This window comes from Babylonia areolata, chromosome 20 (assembly GCF_041734735.1).
Source record: "Babylonia areolata isolate BAREFJ2019XMU chromosome 20, ASM4173473v1, whole genome shotgun sequence".
Classification (NCBI taxonomy): domain Eukaryota; kingdom Metazoa; phylum Mollusca; class Gastropoda; order Neogastropoda; family Buccinidae; genus Babylonia; species Babylonia areolata.
This window is the reverse complement of record NC_134895.1, coordinates 32,145,448-32,167,981: the sequence shown is the minus strand read 5'-3', so window position 1 is coordinate 32,167,981 and position 22,534 is coordinate 32,145,448. Positions and strand designations below refer to the sequence as shown.

General features: G+C 40.3%; 1 protein-coding gene across 1 annotated transcript; it reads right to left on the bottom strand.

Annotated features, from left to right (window-relative positions):
* Window positions 1–3,097: 3,097 nt before the first annotated feature.
* Window positions 3,098–15,368, bottom strand: LOC143294585 (meiotic recombination protein SPO11-like). Its single transcript, XM_076605960.1, has 12 exons — window positions 15,232–15,368; window positions 13,735–13,837; window positions 13,464–13,516; window positions 12,852–12,960; window positions 11,805–11,891; window positions 10,839–10,875; window positions 10,373–10,482; window positions 9,306–9,405; window positions 8,385–8,422; window positions 7,865–7,941; window positions 7,145–7,256; window positions 3,098–3,791 (listed from the first exon to the last, which is right to left on the bottom strand). Exons 1-12 carry the CDS (start codon window positions 15,366–15,368, stop codon window positions 3,672–3,674), a joined length of 1,083 nt encoding a protein of 360 aa, XP_076462075.1. The 3' UTR covers window positions 3,098–3,671.
* Between the last annotated feature and the right edge of the window lie 7,166 nt (window positions 15,369–22,534).

The following is a 22,534-nucleotide window of genomic DNA, read 5'->3' as shown; positions in this document are numbered from 1 at the left end:
TGTGTGTTTCAATACTGTTGAGGACAGGAGATTCAAATGCACTGGTTGCTGCGTGTTGTACTAATGCATAAAAAGTATATGGTCAGCGTATTTTACACACACACACATATTTCAGATTGACTGGTTAATGTTTTGTGCAAAACCTGCATACAGTAAAGAATAACTATGTGCATGTAACACAACTTGAATTTTAAACTTTGGGTTCACTGTGTATATCACAGGTACGTGTCATCGGGCGCAGTATCAGCATACATTTCACATAGACATTTTTGAGGTGATGTACAAATGTCAAGATGTTTTTCTATGAAACCAAGTGAAGTTGAGCCCTGAAACAGAGGGCTATCCCACTAAACAGAAGGATACATTTGGTTGGTCCATGGAAGTGAAAAGTCAGTACTCTCCCGGCTATACAGGGAGGGTCTGAGTGAAAAGACCTGTAAACTACCTGCACCTGCAGACCTTTAAACCCCCCAAAATAGGAGGAAAAGCACTAAAACCAGGTAACAAACGGGTATGTCTCATTTTATCCATGGTAAAGTTGTCCTTTGTTGAATTGTCAGAACTGTATTAAAAAAGAAGAGGCATTTTGATTTTTTTTTTCAGGAAATCAATATATAAAAAATAAGATTTACAAATTCTATTTCTGAATTCTAAAGTCATGTTAGAAGACTTAAAACAAAATTTCAAACTATCAGTTACACCTTAAAATACTGAATACAATGACCAGTTTAAATATCCTGCACTGACAAACCATTGGTAATAAATATTGTCTTGAAATAGTAAATAATTCACATGTAAGAGATTTGATGTAGGTTATTAAATTTTATCTTTTATTTTATTTTTTATTTTTAAACAGCATCAAAATGCCTTTTCATCAGTGTTATAAGTGACATTTTTACATTCTTGTTTGATAAAGTGGAAATCTTAAAAATAAAAAAAGATAAACAGAATAAAAACAACAACCAAAACATGAAATGTGTTGAACTATAAAATCTTCATTTCAAATAGAGACTAGAAGTTTTGCAAAACTGAGAGACGCATTGATATTTGATTAGATAAAATCAGTATGACAGTGTAAACATTAAAAAAAGATCTTTGCTTCTTGATTTTTTTAAGTGAGCCTAGATTCTTTTGAAAAGTGTTGAGTGTATTCCTAGACATAAAAGTAAGGTCAAATTTTGTGACTTGAAGAAGAAAAAGTTTCGAACAAATGAATATCATTGTTGAGAAGTAAGGTAAATCTCAGTTTAATACCAATGATCAAATAAATTGAATGATCAGCTTAAGGTTTGTTTTTCTTACAAGTCTTCATAAATCAAGTGACACTAAAATGTTTTAAATAGGCAAACTATTCCATTAAAAAAAAGATGATTGAAGTACATTTTGTTTTTTTAAACCATTCTATAAAGAGTATTACAGTTCAATTCCATCTTATTTCTGTTGGTCTTTAACTATTTTTCATTATGATATTTAAAGAAACGTTCATTCATTGTATGCAACTTCCTTGTCATCTAAAATCCCTGATCATGTAATTTTATATTTCAGGTTGATGCAGAATTGGTGAATCATCAAGAAGACTTACAGACGAAAAGTACCTCACGTGTAAACCAAGTTTGTACTAATCTATCTACTTGTTTTTGTGCATGTGGTGAAGCTTGACATGGGTGTTTATGCAGGAGCCACATAAACATAAAGGCAGTAAAGTTTACCTTGTGATGAAATATACAATACACGATAACATGTGATGGAAAGTTGGAGAAGGAGAGCGTTAAATATTTATTCAGAGAAAGATTTGTGAACGCCTCATCACTTACTGGATTATGCCCCAAACTGCCATAAAAATATCAACAGAATCAGTCGGAATTCACAGTTAAAAATTGTAAACCATGCGCGTTAATACCCTTGAACTGATCATGATGAAACGAAAAAATTTCCAGTCTTGACTTTTCTCACAATGAAGTCCTTTTCACTTCTTACGACGTTTAGAAGTACTTGTACTTGGCTCTACATGTTATTAGTTTAACAAAATACTCAATTTTCATATCAACATTAAAACTATAAAACTAGAATGAACATAAAAGAGAAATTGAATCGACCGTGTCGTACTTCATTCCCGGCGGGTGTAACTAAATTTGTACATCTATCTAGATCTAGTGAAAACGGCTAAATGTTGCAGTGTGATTGCGGCGATAGCCATTAAAAAGAATTTTTTTATTGCCCTTAAAGATTTTTTGAATGCCCAAGATACACCAGAATAATATGATTTAAACAGCGTTCTCACTGCGAATACCGCAATTGATTTATTGCCCTTTAAAAAAGTATGTTCAAATGTTACATTTTAGAACGTCAGTTAAGGAGCCACAATAGTGTAATGGATAAGGCAGTTTCTTCTCAGCCGAACACGTGGGGTTCGAATCTGGTTAGGACTTTTTTTTGTGTGCTTTATAATAACAAATACAGAACACATTTTAACGATTAGATTTTTTTTTTTTTTTTTAAGTGTATCACAAGTGAGTCTTGAAGGCCTTGCCTCTCTTGTTTTGCTTTGAAATAACTGCTGATGCATATGCTTTTATTTTCTCTCCATTATCACATCTTTTGCTTGTCATCAAACTGAAGGTCCATCATGTGAAAACTTTCAGCGTGGGTGACAGATTTTGTTCTTTAAAATTATATTTTAGTGTTTTCAGTAAAAATCCCTCCTTTTTTTGTCTGCTTCTTGATTTTTCAAGATTTCACCATTATTCTCCCCCAAATAACAGTCTGAAGAAAATAGTACAGTAATCCTGTTCAGGCTTGTTGCTCTGTTTTGTTGAGCCCGCGTAGTATTTTCAGGCTTCAGTCCGAGCAGAGAAAATTTTTCTGGCTTCGGTCTGGGCAGAAAAGAAATTTCAGACTTATTTCCGGCTTCAGTCTGGGCAGAAAATTTATTTTCAGGCTTGAGTAGGTCTGTCTGCTTGAACCCTGCATATATGTGTGTGTGTGTGTGTGTATATATATATATATATATAATATGTGTGTCCACAAAACAGTAAAAGAAGTATTTTAGGTCCTTGCTGCAAGATTATCTTTACAATCTTACATATTGCTCTCTCTTTCTCTCTCCAGTTTTGTATGAATGTCCATGGACGCAGACATTGATACATATTTGAAATATGTATGTAATCAAACATGACTGCTGCACAAGTGCACACTTTAACAACAGGCAAGAAGCAAACATTGAGCAGCCCCAACACTTGAGCACAAAAAGCTCTATTATAACAACAGGTGCCAGTGCTTTTTCTTGCAAGAACCATGAGAGTATGTTACACAAAAGTGCAAAACTTTCCATTGTAACACAAGTTCCTATGTTTCTGGCAAGAACGATGAGAGCTCTCAGGATATGACCAAAAAAAGTACATGGCAAAAACTCTACATTGTTACACAAGTTGGCAAAAACTCTACATTGTTACACAAGTACCAGTGCTGGTCTTGCAAGAACCACAAGCGTTCTCTTGCAGTCCATGAAGAGGACAGGAGAAAACCAGGATGAACAACCAAGAATATGATCAAAACAGAAAGTTCAGCAATGTCGAAAGAAGAAATATCTTCTCCAGAGAATAATGGAAGGCAACAAAATGTTTAGCTTGTCAATACCATTGCTTTCAGCGGTGGGTGTGTGGGTGTTACAGTTATATCCAGTCACCCCCATGGATCTTGCTGGGAAGGTAGACACGTGCCAGGTAAGAGGAATCCAGGGAATCCAGACACTGAAGTTCAGCCTTCAGGCCACTCTGTATCATCATCTCCACCTTCAGTGACATGGGAAAAATGTATTAGCAAAAGACTGGAATTACAAATTTTATCCAAACATTAGAATTTATGAAAATAGAACTTTTAAGACTGGAATTACTCATTGAATCCAAAGAAAAGAACTTATGAATATAGCACTTTCTAGGTCCTTCTATAGAATTTTTATTCATATTTTCTCTTGTTTCCATCTCTTTTGTAAAACAGTAAAGTGGAAACACTTTACCACATGAATGTCATAAGAGTTGTCAGATTGTTCAGTTTATTTGTTTAAAAGAAAAATACTGGCATATACGTACATGCATATATTGGTGGCCTGGTGGTTGTGGATCATACTGGGAAACGGGTGTCCATAGGTTTAAGTCCCACATGGATTGGGATTTTTTACTCCCCTCCCCAGCCCCCATCACACTCTACTTGACCTTGAGTGGAAGTAGGTACTTGTCATTGTGTGCAGCGTGCATTTAACACACATAAAAGAACCCAAAGCAACAAAAGTGTTCTTCCTGGCAAAATTCTGTCTATAAATTCACTGTGAAAGTAAAACAGACTTGAAGAAGAACAAAGATTGCACTGCTTTGTGGTGACGCTTGCTCTCTTGAGAGAGTAGCCTGAGTTTCACACACAGAAACCTGTTGTGATGAAATGTAGTACAACATACAAAAAAATTTTGCCATGATTAAATATGTTGAACACATCACTGCTTATCTTATGATATGATCCATTGACATTGGTGGTTCCAGTACACCTGTTGTTACTTTATAGAAAGACATGGTCACAGGCTTTTTCAAATCTTAAAAAATCTGTTTCAAGAGTAGTACTGATATCTTTATCAACAACAGTTCCGATCTGCACTTCACCCATGTTATGTTTTACATAATGTGTATGAGACTCTGTTTGTGGAACTACATGTATGGAACTCTCTCTGTGTGTGTGTGTGTGTTGCTAAGGGTTTGTCTGGATGGGGCGGACTGCGTGGAAGAAACCATCATTGGTTCAACGGGCAGAATGGTGGTTCTCAGCAATGCGCCACGGAGCACTGAAAGGGCGCAGTGAGACACATGCAGAACACTGCTGGCCATCTACTGCATCCTGACCTGTCTCCAGCCATCTCAACTATGTCTTGCCACTGGTTCCAGATAAGTCGGCACGAGAGAGTGAGGCTGACGACCTCCGCAACTCTCCCTCACTTTAATCCAAGTCAAGTGCAAGTCATGACTTTAAATTACAAATTACACTGTGTGTGTGTTGCTGATGATGATCTTAGAGTCTGTGTAGTTTTCACTCAGTTTGGAATTGGTTTTGATTTCAGCTGTCACTGTTTCTGCACTTTTCTTCATTGATGCCATTGTGCAGAAGTACAGCTTCTAGTGACTTTGTTCACTGGTGATGTCTAGTGTGTGGTAGCTAGTGTTATACTCTTTTTTCTTTTGCATTTCCAAGCCATGGGATTGCCCAAGTCTGGTCACATCAACATCTCAGAGGATGGAATCATGATTAATGATGATTTGTGGAGCTTGTATTGATCTTGTTCTTTTTCTTTGTGAGAAAAATCATCTTCTTTATCAGTGTTTGTTGTATCCCTTTCAGAGAACTAATTTTACTCATGTTACAGTTCACATCATCACTTTCAGCATTTGTTATGTTACTTGCATGCACAGCAAGAACAAGGAGACTTTGGTTCAAACAAACTTAGTTTTAATTCTGCATGTAGTGTGCGCCATTACGTAGACAGGTGGGGAGAGAAAGAGTACGAGTGATTTCCCCTTACTACTCTTGACTCTCAACCGAAATGTATCAATAATGTAACAGTTTTTGTTTAATGTGATTTTTTTTCTGTTTAGAATATTTGGAGTTGTGTTGGTTTTTATTTTGAAGTTTGTTGTATTCCATTTTTTTATCCCTTTTTTTTTTCAAACAAATCAGAATCACTGGATCTCGACAATTGGTCTTGTCACTGGAGGCAAATGATGTGTTTCCATCCTTGCTGGTAGTTGCTGGCGGAGTTGAAGGCTCTGTGGCATTCATGGGGGCTGACTTTTTGATGAAGTCTGAGCGTCTCTCTGCCTGTGTTGTTGCAGTGAGTTAAGTTTTGTCATGACAGGCAGGTAGCATACTCCAGTATGTTTTGTTTTTAGGAGATGTATCAGGAGGTTGTGGTGTGAGCAACAACCTCTGTTATGTTGATACAGTTTCATTATTTTCTGATGTCTTGAGTGGAAATAATTTTGTAGGTCTAGGTCTGCCTTTGTCACCACAACATCCACTTTCATTTTTGCTGTTAAATCAGATGTCTGAAGATCGTCCATAATTGAGCACCAAGTACTTGATTATTGCTGGAGGTGTTGCAGGTCTGCCATTGATGTTACTAAATTCTGAATAGATGATCGTAGGTTTTGAAATTTTAAGTTTTCAGTATCTGTTCCAGAATAGTTTGGTCAACATTTCTTATGCCATCTTTTGCACTGTCATTGTTCTGTGTTTGACGTGATTCAGTTCTTGTCACATGTTGCCAGCTATTGTTTCATCTCAAAATATTTCGCTGCATGTTTTGGAGGTGAATTCCATGTGCATATTTGACATACTGGTGGTCTGGTACATGAATAGTATATTGTTTTCAAGCAGTCCAAGCATTTTGAACTTTATTCTTCCTGTTTTGCATTTCCACAGACACTTTTTTTTGTTTTTTGTTTTTGTTCTTCTGGTTGTCTTTCCTCTTATTTATTGTTTGTTGTGTCAACTTCCTTGTTTAATTAATTGTCATTTTTGTGTTGTCTATATCATGCTCACTGACATTGAAAATTGGTGGGTTCTCATGGCCAGTTTGTCTCATTGCTGTTATTGCTTTTTCTAATGTGTTGTAGGCCTTGTGGGTTGTCCTGGAGAAACCAGTCACAGATCTTGATGCATCATTCCAGTTTTGGAAAATGCTTTTCTTCCGTCCATTACTTAACTGCATACAGTTTCTGGTCTTTAGCGTATCTTTTTCTTAACACAATCATCTTTTTGTTTTGCAGTTGTCTGGCAAATTGATTCGAGTTGTTTTTTTTATAACTAAGAATTCAGTGATCTACAAATGATAAAGAGTGGTAACTCCCTTTATACACAAGGTACACAACTTCAAGCTGATTATGCTACTGATTCAGCTATCACACAGGCAGATAAAAGGTACATTCGAACAAACCCAGACATTTCTTAAAAAAGGAACTCCAGGCTTGTCTTCATATCAAATATTTGACTTGTGTACACAATTGCCGTATAAGTGTTTAGTATTATTGAAATTGTTGTGTTGGGTTTTTTTTGTTTCGTTTTTTTACTACTTATTTATACTCATCACAAGTGTCAGTCAAATTACCTGCAATGCAAAGGAACTGTGAGGTGTTGTGTACGGTCTCTGCAGTATGTCAGTCAGTTTCTGTAGATCTCCATCACTCAGACTCTGAAGGGAATTCTTCTGTAGTGACAACCTGATAGTGGGTCAGATAACATGTTGAATAGATCATGCCATCTGTATAATAGATCACATCATCTGTACCAGAACCTATAAAAAATTAGCCCAAATTTGTTTCTTCTTTTTTGTTACAGTACATGCTCTTCCAAGTGTCAGCTTCCTTACAATTGCTCTTTTTTCAGTCTTATTCATCTATTTTGTATGTGTACAGGTTCAGAAGACATTACTGGCTACATTACACACTTGGTGCACAGACTGAAAAGACTGCTATCTAGTTTTTATCTTTTGAAACTCCATCAGTGTTTGAAGACAGCTGTGCATGTAAATCAAATATGTTCATCAAGTCAAAGTAGTGTTAGACATCAAAAACATGCTTAGACTTAAAACATGTTTGAACTTTTGATTGGCACATAAAGATTCTCTTTGTATTTTATGTGTTTTGTGTCTTTCTTTGTGTGTTTGCTTTCAGAAAGTTTGTCAATAAATATGTGGTACGGTCATTAACAGTCTGGACACTGGCCAGCACTATGTGTGTTTATTTTTCTCTAATATTTTGGTGGGATACCATAATGTTACACACTTTCTGCAATCAATCTGCAGAGAATTAATTATCTTTGGCCTTACTTAACAATATCAGTGGGAAGAATGCCAAGCCATTTCAGTCCGGGCACAGTAAGATGCTGATTCTCAAATGCCTGATTCTGCAAAGAAAATAATAACAACCTGTCACAGACATCTGCAATAACAAAAAAGTGTCGGCGTTGATTGTGTACAAGCCTACAACGCTGATCATATACTGGATTCATGGAGCTCCATCTTCCATTTCACAACAAAAAAATCAGTAGTAATGTGAGTGAGTCTCAGTTCCATACATATACTCATTACATGTTCACTGAGGCGAATCATAACTAATTTTTCAACTAAATTTTTTTTAAACTGCTTGAAAACGTGGGACTAGACTGTATATGTGCTGAAAACATTTCTCAAATTTTTAATCTTGGCTCTCCCTTCCTCTCCCTCCCTTTCTCCATCAGTCAGAAAGCATCACCTCTACCCCCTTCCCTCCCACACACATGAGCATATTTATGAACTGTTTTTTTTAACGTAGTCTATATAATTTACTAAAAAATGTTTTATACTTTACCTTGGACCCGTACTTGTACACCAACATGATCTCAATCCCTGCAAGCATATCACAATTATAAAAGCTGCTTATGAAGGCTCACTGTTAATTTTTACACTCACCTTATATTGGTTTTAGCATGCCTGTCTTTCTGTCATTCGGTCGGTCTGTTGGTCCTAAATGCATTTAACATCCAAATTTCTAAACCACCCAAGCCAATTTTTTAGCTCATTATCAATATCTGCAATTTGTTTGGTTTTAGGCAAAAATGGTTTGGGTCTGTTAAGTAAATTTCTTCTTTGTTCGTGGGCTGCAACTCCCATGTTCACTCACATGTACATGTGTGGGCTTTTATGTGTGTGACCGTTTTTGGTAGGTAGATTAAAAGGAATTACAGTTAATGTCAGGATGGACGTGCAGGATGATCTTGCTGTCAGCTCCAAGAATTCTGAAACTGATGTCAGAAAGGAAGTGATAAAAAGTATCGGGGCCAATGAATAGCAAAGTTCAAAGTTGATGAAATTTCTCAATTGAGTGTGGGCAACTTGATTGTGTTCTTATATGTTTGCTATACATCCGGGTTTAATGTCAACATCCACCACAGATGATGCCATATGACTTAGGGGGATGACCACACTGATCCAAAAATAGATCAGTGGGGATGACTATCTGAGGGTTGGGTGCAAGGGTTAGAGGGGGCCTATCCAACACTACACCAACACCACTTAGTACAACACAATACTAAGATGGGCAGTGAAAATGCCAGTATTTATGTTGTATGTCTGTGAACTCCAAGCTCAGTGACCTGCCAACAAAGCCTACCATGCAGACAATTTCTTGTTCACTTTAGTTTTTACTCTGTACGTGTGGACAGACCAGATAGAGAGCTGTGCTATGAGAGGAAAAAATGTGTGATGTTTGAAAAGGCAGTGGTAAGCACACCATGAGGGTCAGCATCCACAACAGCAAACACAGGCAGTTTGAACTTGTCCCAGATCTTTCGTAACAGCAGTCGTGTACCCACATCAGGAAATCCTTTGCCCTGACACAGAAATCAGCAAACTGATTATGGATGTTATATTATTAATACTTAATACCACCTGTCTTCAGTCAGAGACCAAGCTAAAAGCGCTTTACAAACACAGTTGATCATTTGCTCAACAGTCTGCCTTCCTGAGTGGAGTTAACTCAATGACAGAAGCCTTTAGGTGCTCATCATTTTTTCCCTGTTTCATTTAATCAACAGGCTTCAATCAAACACACACACACATACACACAGACGTAAAAGAACCCATGGCAACAAAAGAGTTGTTCCTGGCAAAATTCTGTAGAAAAAATCCACTTCGATAGGAAAAACAAGTTTAAAAAACTGCACACAGGAAAAAAAAATTTTAAATGGGTGGTGGTGTAGTGTAGTGATGCGCTCTCCCTGGGGAGAGCAACCCAAATTTCACACGCAGAAATCTGTTGTGATAAAAAATACAAATACACACACACACACACACATGCAAGATTTTTTTGCCAGGGACCCACCCTTCAGTTGCCGTGGGTTCCTACACATACACTAGGTCCATCAGTGCTACACACACGATCTCTATTCATCGTCTCGTCCGAATGACTAGCATACGGACCACCATTGAAGGTCTTTTTTAGGGGGAGAAATATTGGTGTGTGTGGGATTCGGTCGTGTACCCACCGATTCTTTTACTTCATAGGCGCAGACACCATTGTCTCGACACAAATTACCTGCAGTGCAGTTAATAACCATTGGCAGGAATGTAAACAAATTGTTGTTTTTTATCACATGGATATGTGATAATACACTTCAATCCAGCAAATGATAATGATTTTATTGTGTGCTGAGTGTAATCTGTCCATGAAATACAGACTATACTCTTGAACTTTTTAGTATGTGGAAAGAACAATACCAACTAGGTGACTCTCTCTCTCTCTCTCTCTCTCTGTCGTTTGCTCATTCACTATTGTCTTCAGATAATCAAAAGCTGTACCGTGATGATGATGACTTTCCCAAAATGTTCACAGAAGTCTTCAGTCAACAAATTTTGAAATGTAGCATCTTTCTCCACCACCAGCACAAGTTGAGCATCTGTGTGCAGATCTGCATCTCTCATAAGAAATAACACATAGAATACAAGAGTCTCAGAATCAATGTTTCAAAGCGAAGAAAGCTTTTGGTAGAATGTTTTTTTCTTCACTGATAATATATCCTAGTTTTAAATATGTTCACTGTCGCATAGGCAACTTAACTGCCAAACAATAGGTCCAGGAAAGATCAGTCTTATCAATTCAGAGATTTTATGGACACAGAAACATGGCAGGTAAAACTGAACTGAACATTACAATGGTGCTGCCGATCTGGAGGCTGTCTTGTAATAAACACAAACCCGCACACATGGTTATCTCTGTGGAAGGAGAAAAACACAGACACTCTAGTGCTGACCACCGCAAGGATACACAGCATATCTTTATCGTGAGCAGGAATCTGAACACCCTGAAAGCAACAAAAATGTCTTTTATTTTACAAGATGTCAATGCTTCTCAGTTGCAATGTTTTATATCCGCCACCAACACAACAGCAGTAAAAATCCAGCCATCAACATCACCATTATAGTTTATAACGATTTGTCAATTTTTTACTTCAAAACCATCAAGATTTCCATGTCATTCAGTTGATCAAGTTAACAAAACAAAAAGAAAAAAAATAGTGCTACAAAACTATTTTAATTTTTGCACCGGGTGAAATTCCACTATATTTGACGTGAATGCAGTGTCTGTATTCATCACGTTGAGCACACAATGTTTTGACTTGTTGCTGTTCCATGCAAGTCTGTATATCGAACTTCATACACACAACTGTTAATAAAAGTTAATCATGTTTAAACCAACTCATATTATCATTTGTATAAGTTAATGAAACAACAACAACAAAACACACACCAACATTTGAGTTTGGGATTTTTTTTTTTTTTTTTTTTACAATAATTAAATATCAGCTGTCAGTTTGAACATGATGGGTGCACTACACCTTTCGCTGTAAATGTTTTTACGATTAATTAACAGATATAGCATGCACGCGGGTGGATATCACTGTATTGTTCTCCTTTTGACAGGCAACATTTGTGTGTGTGTGTTTGTGTGTGCGCGCGCTCGTGTGGGTATAGGAATCTTAGCAAAACGTATATTACAAAGTAACGTAACGATCAAAACAAATGATTCGGCAAACCTCGTCATTTTGTATCACAGACAAAAAAACAACACACTTTCTGACCAAAATGTTTATTTAAGTCGATCACTAATTCAAAAGAGGAAACTGTCATCTTGATCGTCTCTATAAGTCCTGGTGTTACGAAAACAATCCACCAGCATTTCCTCACTGAAAGGCTGCTATGTGTTTAGTGGTCCCACTGATTAAATACAGACCATTTTTGTTCGATTGCAGTCCACATGTCGACCCTGACCGTCATAGAACTGCAGATCACCCGCCACCAGACCTTTGCATGTGGCCAGCTGGAAACCATGTGTATCAGTTTGTCTGCCTGTCTGCCTATTATATAACATCAAGGCCTAATTGCCGTTTATGTTTACATAACACACAACACTAGTGAAAATCGTAGTTTAAGCTGTGGTTGATCATTAATTGTCAGCGTTCATGTGTGTGTGTGTGTGTGTGTTTAACTCCTTGACTGCTGCTAAGAGGCACCGTGGAAGAATCGGTTAGGCGTTGGGCTTTTGATCCAGTGATCATTGGCAGTGATCGGGATTCTAGGCCACGCTTCGGCATGATGTTGTGTCCTTGGCGAAGGCACTGTACTCCGATTTTTCTCACTCCACCCATGTGTGCATGGGTTCCCTGGATTCGGTTGGGGATTGTTAAGACGGTGACTGAAAGGAGAGAAATGAACCACACCCCCCCACACCCCGCCCCCCACCCTCCGCCCCTTCCTATGCGGCTGAGCCTTGCACACAGTAGATATGAATTCACTGCTCCGGTGGCTGTAATGGCTACGGGGCCTTGAACCTAACTGCTGCTGACGAGTATGCTTGTCCGCTTCACCTCGCTGAAATAAGACTGAGCTTACAGATCGGCGTATTACTAACCGTTCTTTATTCAGTGAACTTTTCCTCTTGGGATTGCATTACTCTGATCAGCAAGATAAATGACATCACTTTAAAACTATACAAAAAGTTGTAACTGCTCTTCAGGCTCATGTCACACTGATCTATTTTCACCCTGCAAGGTTCATGCAGTAGTCAAAGAGTTAATCTTTTTACACCACCCACTTTATAGAAAGCCATGGCGGCTATTGACTCTCTCTCTCTCACGCACGGCACGCACACAGACACATACTGACACACGCACGCACTACACACACTGACACATGAACGCATACACACACACGAACGCACACGACACCACACACACACACACACACACACACACACACACACACGCACACACGTACGTACGATGTGCAGTTTCCATCTTGACACTTCCAGCATGCACGCCACGTTGTCAACAACGTTGTCAATGACGCTCTGAGAGCCGAACATATCAGGACTCTGATAGTAAATGTCCCTGCACACGCATCGTTAACCGCAGTGTCGATGTCGTGTGGGTGTTTGAGGGTGCCAGAGAGTCACGTGAGAGACAGAGACAGACTGGGAGACAGAGACTCATCCAAAGACAACCGTGAAGGTTTACACCTCTCTCTCTCAGTCTCTCTTACTGATTCATTGATATACACGTTTGGACACTGATGTGATTCCCCCGTTCCCCTCCCGCTTCTCTCTCACAGACGCACACACACATTTTGACATATATGTATGGACGGACGTACACCCACCGTGTCGCACTCTGATACTTGAACACACACACACACACACCGTCACACACACACACGCACACACAAACACACACGCACACACACACACACACACCGCGTTCGTGCATTCATATGCGCACAGACACAGCAGGAAACAAGACAAATCCAACTGACGACACAGCACATAATTATACTGGCCAAAGGAATGACAATAATCAATTTTATGTATGTAATGATAATTAGCAGTGTAAAGTACCTTTTTGTACAGTATCTGTCCTCCTGGATGAGTTTGTACACAATATTTAGCACCTTCATCATGAACGCTGCAACATGATCATAAATAAAATAAAAATAATTGCCATGGCTTCATTAGGTCTACATTATTATGGACAAACGCTATAATCATCATTAAAAAGATGTATGTGCACTGGTAACTTGAATTCTCTCTCTCTCTCTCTCTCAAACACACACACACACGCACATGCGCGTACAGATGTGCGCGCGCGCGCGCACACACACACACACACACGTGTAATCTTACCAAAGGACTTCACTGACTGTTTATTGTCCAGTCGCACACGAACCAGCTTCCTTTCCTCCGGCAATACGATGCCCACCTGTTCGTTGAAGCTGGAATTAATTATATATACATATATGTATATAATTATGTAAAGAATTGAAGAGAGAGAGAGAGAGAGACAGAGAGAGAGAGAGAGAGAGAGAGAGAGAGAGAGAAGATATTTACCGTACAGAAAAAGAAAACGAGAGAGAGAGGAACAGTGTCAATGTGTGTATGCCGCGTGCGTGTTTGCTTTCGTGCGTGCGTGCATGAGCCGTGTGTGTGTGCGTGTGCGTGCGTGCGTGCGTGTGTGTGTGTGTGTGTGTGTGTGTGTGTGTGTGTGTGTGTGTGTGTGTGTAGTGTACGCGCGCGCGCGACGGTTTTTTTGTTTCTTTTTTTTTTTTTTGCACAGAAAGCAACTAGCTGGTAAAATGGGCTATTGCGAAATACAAAATGATATTACCATAAAAGAGAAATTAAACCAAACGATGATAATGATGATGATGATGATGATGATATTATCATTAAGCAGTTGGTAGAAATGAATAGTCGAAATCACTGATGTATACGAATTGGCCTAAATATCACAATCCTACAGGAACTCTGATACCAAAATACCTTCGATAGCTGTCTGATTTTCTTGGAATCATTTCATAAATCATTGTCACTACCAAACTGGACCACACACCCATAGTTTTCTTAACTGTCGCATGTCCATGCATTTGATTGTGGTGCAGTTCGGTATCATTGTGTTGCGTTTTGAAAACTGCGCACTTTCCTTTCTGTGTCACGTTTCTATCTGCTGGAAAGTGTGCGTTATATGCCAACTGATTTAACAAGGGGAACCGGACGGCACTTATAACATACATGATAACTTTGGAGACCTGTATTTCCTTGCAGTAAAGCAACTGAGTCTGTCAGTTGTAAGAATGCAATCGCTGGATCGAATCTAATCCAATGCTGGCTGTGCGCAGGAGTGAATAGTATTTGGTGTTATCAATCGACTTTTTAACATTTTATTTTACAGAATAAAATCAGTACTCAGCATCTCAGTTTTGAAAACTGGCTCAATGAAAGAACGCCTTCCCCTTATTGAACTAATGCTGTTCCTCTTTTTGGTATCACAGTACAAATTATTCTCGAGATGTAAGGTTGCAGAGGTTAACCCTCCCCCCTCCCCCCCCCCCCAAAAAAAAACACACCAAAAAAAGCAACAACAACAACAACAAAAAGCAACCCCCCAAAAACAACAAAAAACAAAAACAAAACAAAACAAACAAAAAACCCACCACGATAAAAATTAAACTGGGTGTGACCAAATATGTTTATTGAGGTAAATTGAGTTAACACAGGCACACAAACACAACGTGACGATGGTACCCCATTCTGGTCTTCATACATTATATCATGACAAAGCTAGGGTGTCTCACAATTATTGACAGAGCGAGTATCGTTTATCACTGACCTAACCACTTCCCAGCTGCTTCTGCTGCTGTAACTCAGCTCTGGAACCTCCCCCTTGGCGATGCTTTCAGTGACATTCATACACACTGTCTCAATCCGCCGCAGAATCTCTTCGCTAGGAAAACGAGACAAAGTCATGATCTCGCTTGTTCAGCCGAACATCAGAGCATCAGGTCCATCAGTACATCCTAGGTCTTGGGTTACCTTATCTTGACATATAGAAATATAATCTAAGGACGCACGCATACACTATCACACACACACACGCGCGCGCGCGCTCGCGCACAACACGGTGTGACTTGACAAGCACTGATACATGCACGTGCGCACCGCTCGCGCACAACACGGTGTGACTTACAAGCACTGATACATGCACGTGCGCGCCGCCGGTGAGGCAAAGAAAATAAATTTCCGCCAGACGATTTGTGCAAAAGCACAATACATACTTTGTCAGTGTGCTAATAGGTTCAGTGCGTTTTGATCTTAATGGCATCCTTTTTTTCTTTTTCTTTCTTTTTTTTTTTTTACTGTGTAAGTATTTTCACACACACACACACACTGGTATTTTTCATATACATATGTACAGAGAGAGAAAGAGAGAGAGAAAGAGGAGGAGAGAGAGAGAGAGCCAGCAGCGAGATCATTAGTTGCCATCAAGTGTAACACTACTTTTTTGACTGTATTGATATTGATGCTTACTTTTCGGAGAACCAAGACGATTTACTTCCGAATTGCTCCATTTTAGATAGGCCGAATACTGTGTGATTCAAATATCAAAAGTGCAGATCAGTATTTCACTTGTCACTAAAATCTAATGATTAGATCCAAACCACAATATTCTTGACCCCACGTCAGTCGGGGAGACAGATGTCGTCTGCTTCGGTGTTGTCGTTCAGCTAGAGTTATCTATCCTGAATGGGCGATTAAAAAAAAAAAAGAAAAGAAAAGAAAAAAAGAAAAGGAAAGGAAAAACAAAAGGGGGGGGGGGGGGGGGGGGGGGGGGGGGGGGGGGAATGGGAGCCTTGATAGTTTACCAAAATGCTACAGGAAATAAAGAGATGAACATGAAAAATGAAATCTTCGTTCGTGGGCTGCAACTCCCACGTTCACTCGATCGAGCCGAGTAGGCTTTTACGTGTATGACCGTTTTTACCCCGCCATGTTGGCAGTCGTACTCCGTTTTCGGAGACAAAATGAAATCACTGAAGTGAAATAAAAAGACGGACGTGTAATCTCTCTCTCTCTCTCTCCCGGAGAGTGTGTGTGTGTGTGCGGTGCCGTGTGTGTGTGTGTGTGTGTGTGTGTGTGTGTGTGTGCCGGTGTGTGTGTGTGTGTGTGTGTGTTCATTGAATCCCAGGACAAGAGGATCTAGGGGGAAAGTCCGAGCCGGCGGCAAACACACACAGCGGCTCTCCGCTATGACTTTTTCAGTTCCCCGACACCGGCACAGAGTGTGGGTTACCTGGCTACTGATAGATGTTCACAAAAGTAATATCAACCGGCTAGGTAAAAGGCTGTTGATATTTCTCGTCATTGTTCACAAAACTGCAGTAATATCAACCGTAAGGCTGTTGATATTTCCCGTCATTGTGCCATATATATATATATATATATATATATATATATATATATATATATATATATATATATATATATATCGGGTGTCCCCCCAAAAAGTGAACCGCTTTTTGACAAGTATTTTCTCAGTGATAGAGAAACCGAATTCATTGAAAATTTTCACATAGTAACTTAAGGTGTCATCAACAAGTCTGCAAAATATCTGAAATTTCGGACGCCGCAAATTATGCGAGTATTGTCAAATTCGGTTCAAAACAGCTTGTCAAAAAAACAAACAAAAAAAAAAAAAAAAACAAAAACAAACTAATATCAGAGCTGTGCAATGTGACCTTCATTATGTTCATGCCAGCTGCCAGGTGTTGACATCTGTCAATCAGTGTCAGTCTAAAAAATAGCCTGTCTGGGTGTCGAGTCTACTGTTTTTTTTTTTTTTTTTTTTTTTTTTTTTTTTAATGTTTGTTTGTTTTTGTTTTTTTAATTGTCGTCTGTATCCAAAATCAGTTCTGTCCAAAGTTTCAGTTTGGAAGGATCAACCATGCCTTTGAGAGAAAGTGATAAGGTTACCATTGAAAACTGTTTCAAGGAGAAAGGTTGGGGTGGAAGAAGGACCGTAAATGAATTTCCAGGCAAGGGATGGAGTCATGTCACTGTAAACAGACATCGCTAAAATACGCACTACAGGGTCATTAGCATGTAAAACTGGCAGTGGGAGACCCAATATAAATTAAGACTGCATGTTCGGAGGAGAACAAGGACCGTGTTGAGGAACTGATTCAGTCCCAGGAGAAGAACCCAGGGACCCACAAATCTCTTAGAGAAGTTGCAAGCGAATTACAAGTAAGTCTTCTGTGCAAAGAATAGCGAAAGAACTGAAGCTCAGTGAAGCCCTTCAAGAGGATACGGGTATCAAGGAGGGACCAAAATGTTAGCGGGAAAAGAAAAACTCACTGCCGTAACTTGAATGACCACTACTCGGCCACTTATGTGAAAAGGATCATTTTCAGTTCACAGACGAGAAAGACTTTACGTTGAGATAGCAAAAAATCGCCACTGACGATCGCGTTTATGGGAAACAGAAACGAGAAATCAGTCAGCCATCTCGCCTCTGTCATGAGACTTCTAGATTTTCAAAAAAAGATAATGGTTTCAGCTGAAGTATCCTGGAAAGGAAAAACAAACATTCATTTTATTCAGTGACACCGACAGAGCAAATTTAAGGTTAATAGTGAAAGCTACATCAGTTGAGTCAGTCATTGGATGACAATCTTCTCCCGGATTGTAGGCGTCTTTATCCTGTAGAAACAATTACGTGTTTTGCAAGATGGGTCTCCTTCACACGGCACAGGTAGGGTAACTCAGGTCCATCTGGAGGAGGCTACACCAGAATTCATCAAGAAGGATGAATGGCTTCCACAAAGTCCTGACTGTAAGCCAATAGATCATGCCATATGAGACTCTCTGAAGGTCGAGAAAGTCACGTTTACCGGGGAGTGACTCGGAGAAACAAATCGGACCGAGCAGGCGTTAAAGGACAGGATAATTATGTAATGGGAGGAGATATCGGTGGAAGAAATATGTAAAAGCATTTCTACTTGGAAGAAACGGCTTTGTTTAGTCGTGGAGGAAGATGGACGCCACATTGAGCATCTAGTAAACTGAAATACTACGAAGTGAGTTTTCCTCTGATAATATTGTTTTTTTTTGACATGTTGTTTTGAATTTGAAATACTCGCATAATTTGCGTCGGAACTTTTAGTAGATATTTTGCAGACTTGTTGATGATACCTTAAGGTTACTGTGTGAAAATTTCAATGAATTCGGTTTCTCTATCACTGCCGAGAAAATACTGACTCAGTTGTCAAAAAGCGCCGCCACACTCAGGCTTCAGTTTTGGGGACACCCGATATATATATATATATATATATATATATATATATATATATGTAGCCGTGCTCCGAGTGGTTATTCAAGGGTACAGACGGTACAAAAGAACTAAACTAATTAATTTATTGAATGAAAGGATAGACAAGATCCCACGCACAGGCCAGGAACATATAGAGGCCAGTCACAAATGGGGTTTTCTACTGTTTTATTTACAATATTCTAAAAGAAGAAGACTAAGAAGAAGAAATAATGAGAAGAAGACAATGCTAAGAGAAGATAAAAAGAGAAGAAGACAGTGCCTGAAATGACACAAACAAATGTCATAAGTACAATGTGTCGGCACAAGTGAATAATAAAGCACATGTATACATATCACATGGAAAGACTATTCACTCGGGTTTGGGATACGCAACAACATAATGCAAATGTGTGAAGACCAAAAGCTGACATCAAATGACATTTCCAATACATTTAAATAGTGCAGTTAAAGTGATTGAAGCGATGCTGACTTGGTGAAAGTACACTGACAGTATAGACTAGGTAAAACTTATACTGTGTCAAAGTGACTCAAATGAATCAGTGGATTAGATATAATACTGGCAAACTGATAGACCAGATATTAAATGAAGAACCATCATGGCTTAACCATTAAGTGGTGAATGAACTTTACGCACTCACTAGAACATTCTGGAACAAACTGTGTCGAGAGTCACTGACTGTGACGTTAAGAATCAAATGGAACACTGCTCCATGCAGATGACGACATGGCAATTATTTAGATCAGTCATAGCTGATCTGTGACTAACTTGTCAAAGCAATAACTGAACAAAGAATTAACTGAACATACTCATATAAACACAAGTACTGTGTCAAATAATACAATTTACAAATCAACACATTCTACACACTAGTACTTACAGCGATACGTAGCGAGGTGTCAGCTGTTGTGGGGACACACACGACACACTGCCCGCGACACAGCAAGAGAGAGAGAGAGCAGGCTCTGGTCAGATGACTGACCAGGTATGAAATGACCACTCATCATTCACTGTGCCAATTTATGCAAGTTTAGCGGACCGCAAAGTGCGTCACGTGTGCTTGCAAGCAGATCGTCACTAATCACGGAGAATCCGATGACAATTGTGTTTGTTTAAAGGTGTTCAGTGATAGATTTCTAAATGATTCCTGAACCGATTTACGTCGGATAAGTTGCAAAAGAAAGAGCTCAACGCCTACTTTATAATGAGTGTAAAATGAAGTGTTGATTATTTAAGATGAATTTATAATCTTAATTTGAGTCACCTGAACAGGGTCAGTTTTAACGAGCTCGTCGCTGAAAATTACAAACTGCGTTAAATCAGTTTCACGTAGGCGAACATAAATGGAATAGATTTAAAGATGGAATTAAGACGATTCTGCCAGTATATAATACTAGTAGTTTACTGATCTGACAAAAGAGCTATTAATTAAATACTGTGGAGAAGAAACACAAGTTTCTTCTCAGCCAATGACGTATCGCGACGCGACACTGGTCGAGCAGTGAGCAGGTGGTCTGGCCAGGACAAAATGATGTAGGCAGAGTTATGTCACATAGTCTGTGCAAGGGTTAGAAGTGAAAACGTCGTCTGCTCTGGCTTGTGCGTGAATAGTGTTGGAGCAAGCATAGCGCGCTTGGTCACACCTCCCCCCATCTTTTGAAAACCATCGTCCGCGATGGTTAATTAAAAGTAATTCTTGTGAGCAGACTTAGCTGAGCATCAAACAAGAATTATTGGGCAGGTAAGGGAGATAATTTAGCTGATAACTGATAGCTAAGTGAATGACTGCAACCTTCTTAGGAACAACACCCTACTTCTATATTCAAAGTGGCTTTAGCCAGGTTAAGTTAAGAGTTTGGTCTTAGTCAAATGCATCCTAACTTTGAAGAGTTTGATATAGAGAAGGGGTCCCAATTTGGTAAATACACTATGAAGATGGAAAGCATTCATTTGTGTGCCTATCAATCTATCTTATCACTGTCAGACGCACATGTTGAGTAGCATACATGTATAATAGCATAAATAAAAAAATGAATTATTATAGCATGTTCATAGACATGAAAACATAAAGCATTGTTTCAGCTCTGGCTGTAAAATGGTTCTTCACCAGTCTCTTCACACAGTCAGTGGTGCCCTGGTTGCCAGTCGTGTGGATCGCCTTGGTGCAGGATCTGGTGGTAGTGGAGGCGGCTCTGGTACAGCTCGCTGGGTTGGTGTCCTGGGTCTTGGCATGGGCCTGGTCAGCCACATACCACTGTCACTATCGGTATCAGTGTCTGTGTCAGACACTTTGTCGCTCTGGTGGTGCAGTGGGACCGGGTGAGTCGGCGTGACAGCAGGTAGTTGTTGGTCGTGCCTCTGCTGCGTGGAGCTGACTACAGGTGGGGACATCTGTGGAATCACAGCGTCAGGTGTGGTGCTGTGGCGCCTCCATCTGCGTCGGCGTCTCCTGCATCGCTGGTTTGGAGCTGGAGATGGCGTTGGTCCAGGTTGCTCAGTGTGTGTAGGAGCGACACACTGGTTGTGGGCTGGAACTTCAGGCTGGTGGTCAGCATTCTGTCGCCTGGCCTGGTAGCGTCGCTTGTGGCGACACTGGTGCTCGGTGTGACCGGGCCTCTCACACCAGACACAGTGTGGAGGGTCTGGGGTGCGGTCAGCAGCACAGCGTCGAGGATGTAGCGCTGGTCCTGGAGGATGTGGGTGGTGTGCTGGCTTGGGGGCCTGCAGCTGATGTCGCAGGCTGGCGTTCTCAGCTGCGAGTGCGGCCAGCTGAGAATGTAGGCGGACAACAGTGGTGTTGTCTACGCTGGGGCAGGTGTTGTAGGTGTGGCTGTCCTCCCGCAGCCATCGCAGGGCCTCCCTCTTCGCTGCCTCGAAGGTGGTGTCAGGGTGGTTGCGGATGAAGCGCCTGACATCGCGCCTGAGTGCAGCTGGCTGAAGGCCTCTGGCGAAGGCGTCGCGGAGGATGGCTGGTGGCACCTGCATCACCCCATCTTCGGCCTTGTTGACCTTGGTCCATAAGTGCCGAAGATGGGATGCGTAGTCGATCACCGTCTCCTTGGGCTGCTGCTGCCTGTTGAAGAACGCAGTGGCAAGGTCGGTGGCGTCTCGCTGCTCTCCCCAGTTCTCCTCAATGATGTGAAGGATCTTGGCTGGGGTGTCCACTTCTGTCGCTGGCAGCCTGACGATCTGCTGGCGACATCGGCCTGCAAGGGCTGATATCAGCCAGAGAGAGGCTGTCGCGTCATCCAGGGGCTGTAGCTGGAGAATCAGCCTGGCCTCACTGATGAAGTCGTCGACCTCACTGCTGCCTTCCTCACCGGATAGCGTCGGGAGTTTGGGCAGGAAGTCAGTTGAGGCCATCTTGATGGGGCGACGACTCTTCTCGTGGACTTGGTGTACCTGCTGCACTGTCTTCTCTCTTCTCCTATGTTAAACTATCCCTATGTGACTGTTAGTACTACCTCTTGTCCCTGTACGATCCTAGCTCGCATTGCCAAGTATGTAATAGAGGTTGCTTGGCTATGAGCTTTAATTTAATAAGAGATATTTAGAGAATTAGCACACCCAATGCTCACAGCGCCAAGTTGTAACAAGGTACACTTGGTGGTAAAGGGCTGTGGTTTAGGGATGGATTTAATTTGGATAAAAGAACTGAAACCTTAAAGGGAATAATTGGACCTATGTTGTGATGGATCTTTATCCTGTCGGCGACGCCACTTTTGTAGCCGTGCTCCGAGTGGTTATTCAAGGGTACAGACGGTACAAAAGAACTAAACTAATTAATTTATTGAATGAAAGGAT

Coding starts and splice junctions, on each gene's coding strand:
- LOC143294585 (XM_076605960.1), bottom strand. CDS start 15,368: ATGACTTTGTCTCGTTTTCCTAGCGAAGAGATTCTGCGGCGGATTGAG. Junction 13,517..13,734: donor CCTTTGGTAAGATTACACGT/GTGTGTGTGTGT, acceptor TTCATGATGAAG/GTGCTAAATATTGTGTACAA. Junction 10,483..10,838: donor TCACGATAAAGATATGCTGT/GTATCCTTGCGG, acceptor TGAGAGATGCAG/ATCTGCACACAGATGCTCAA.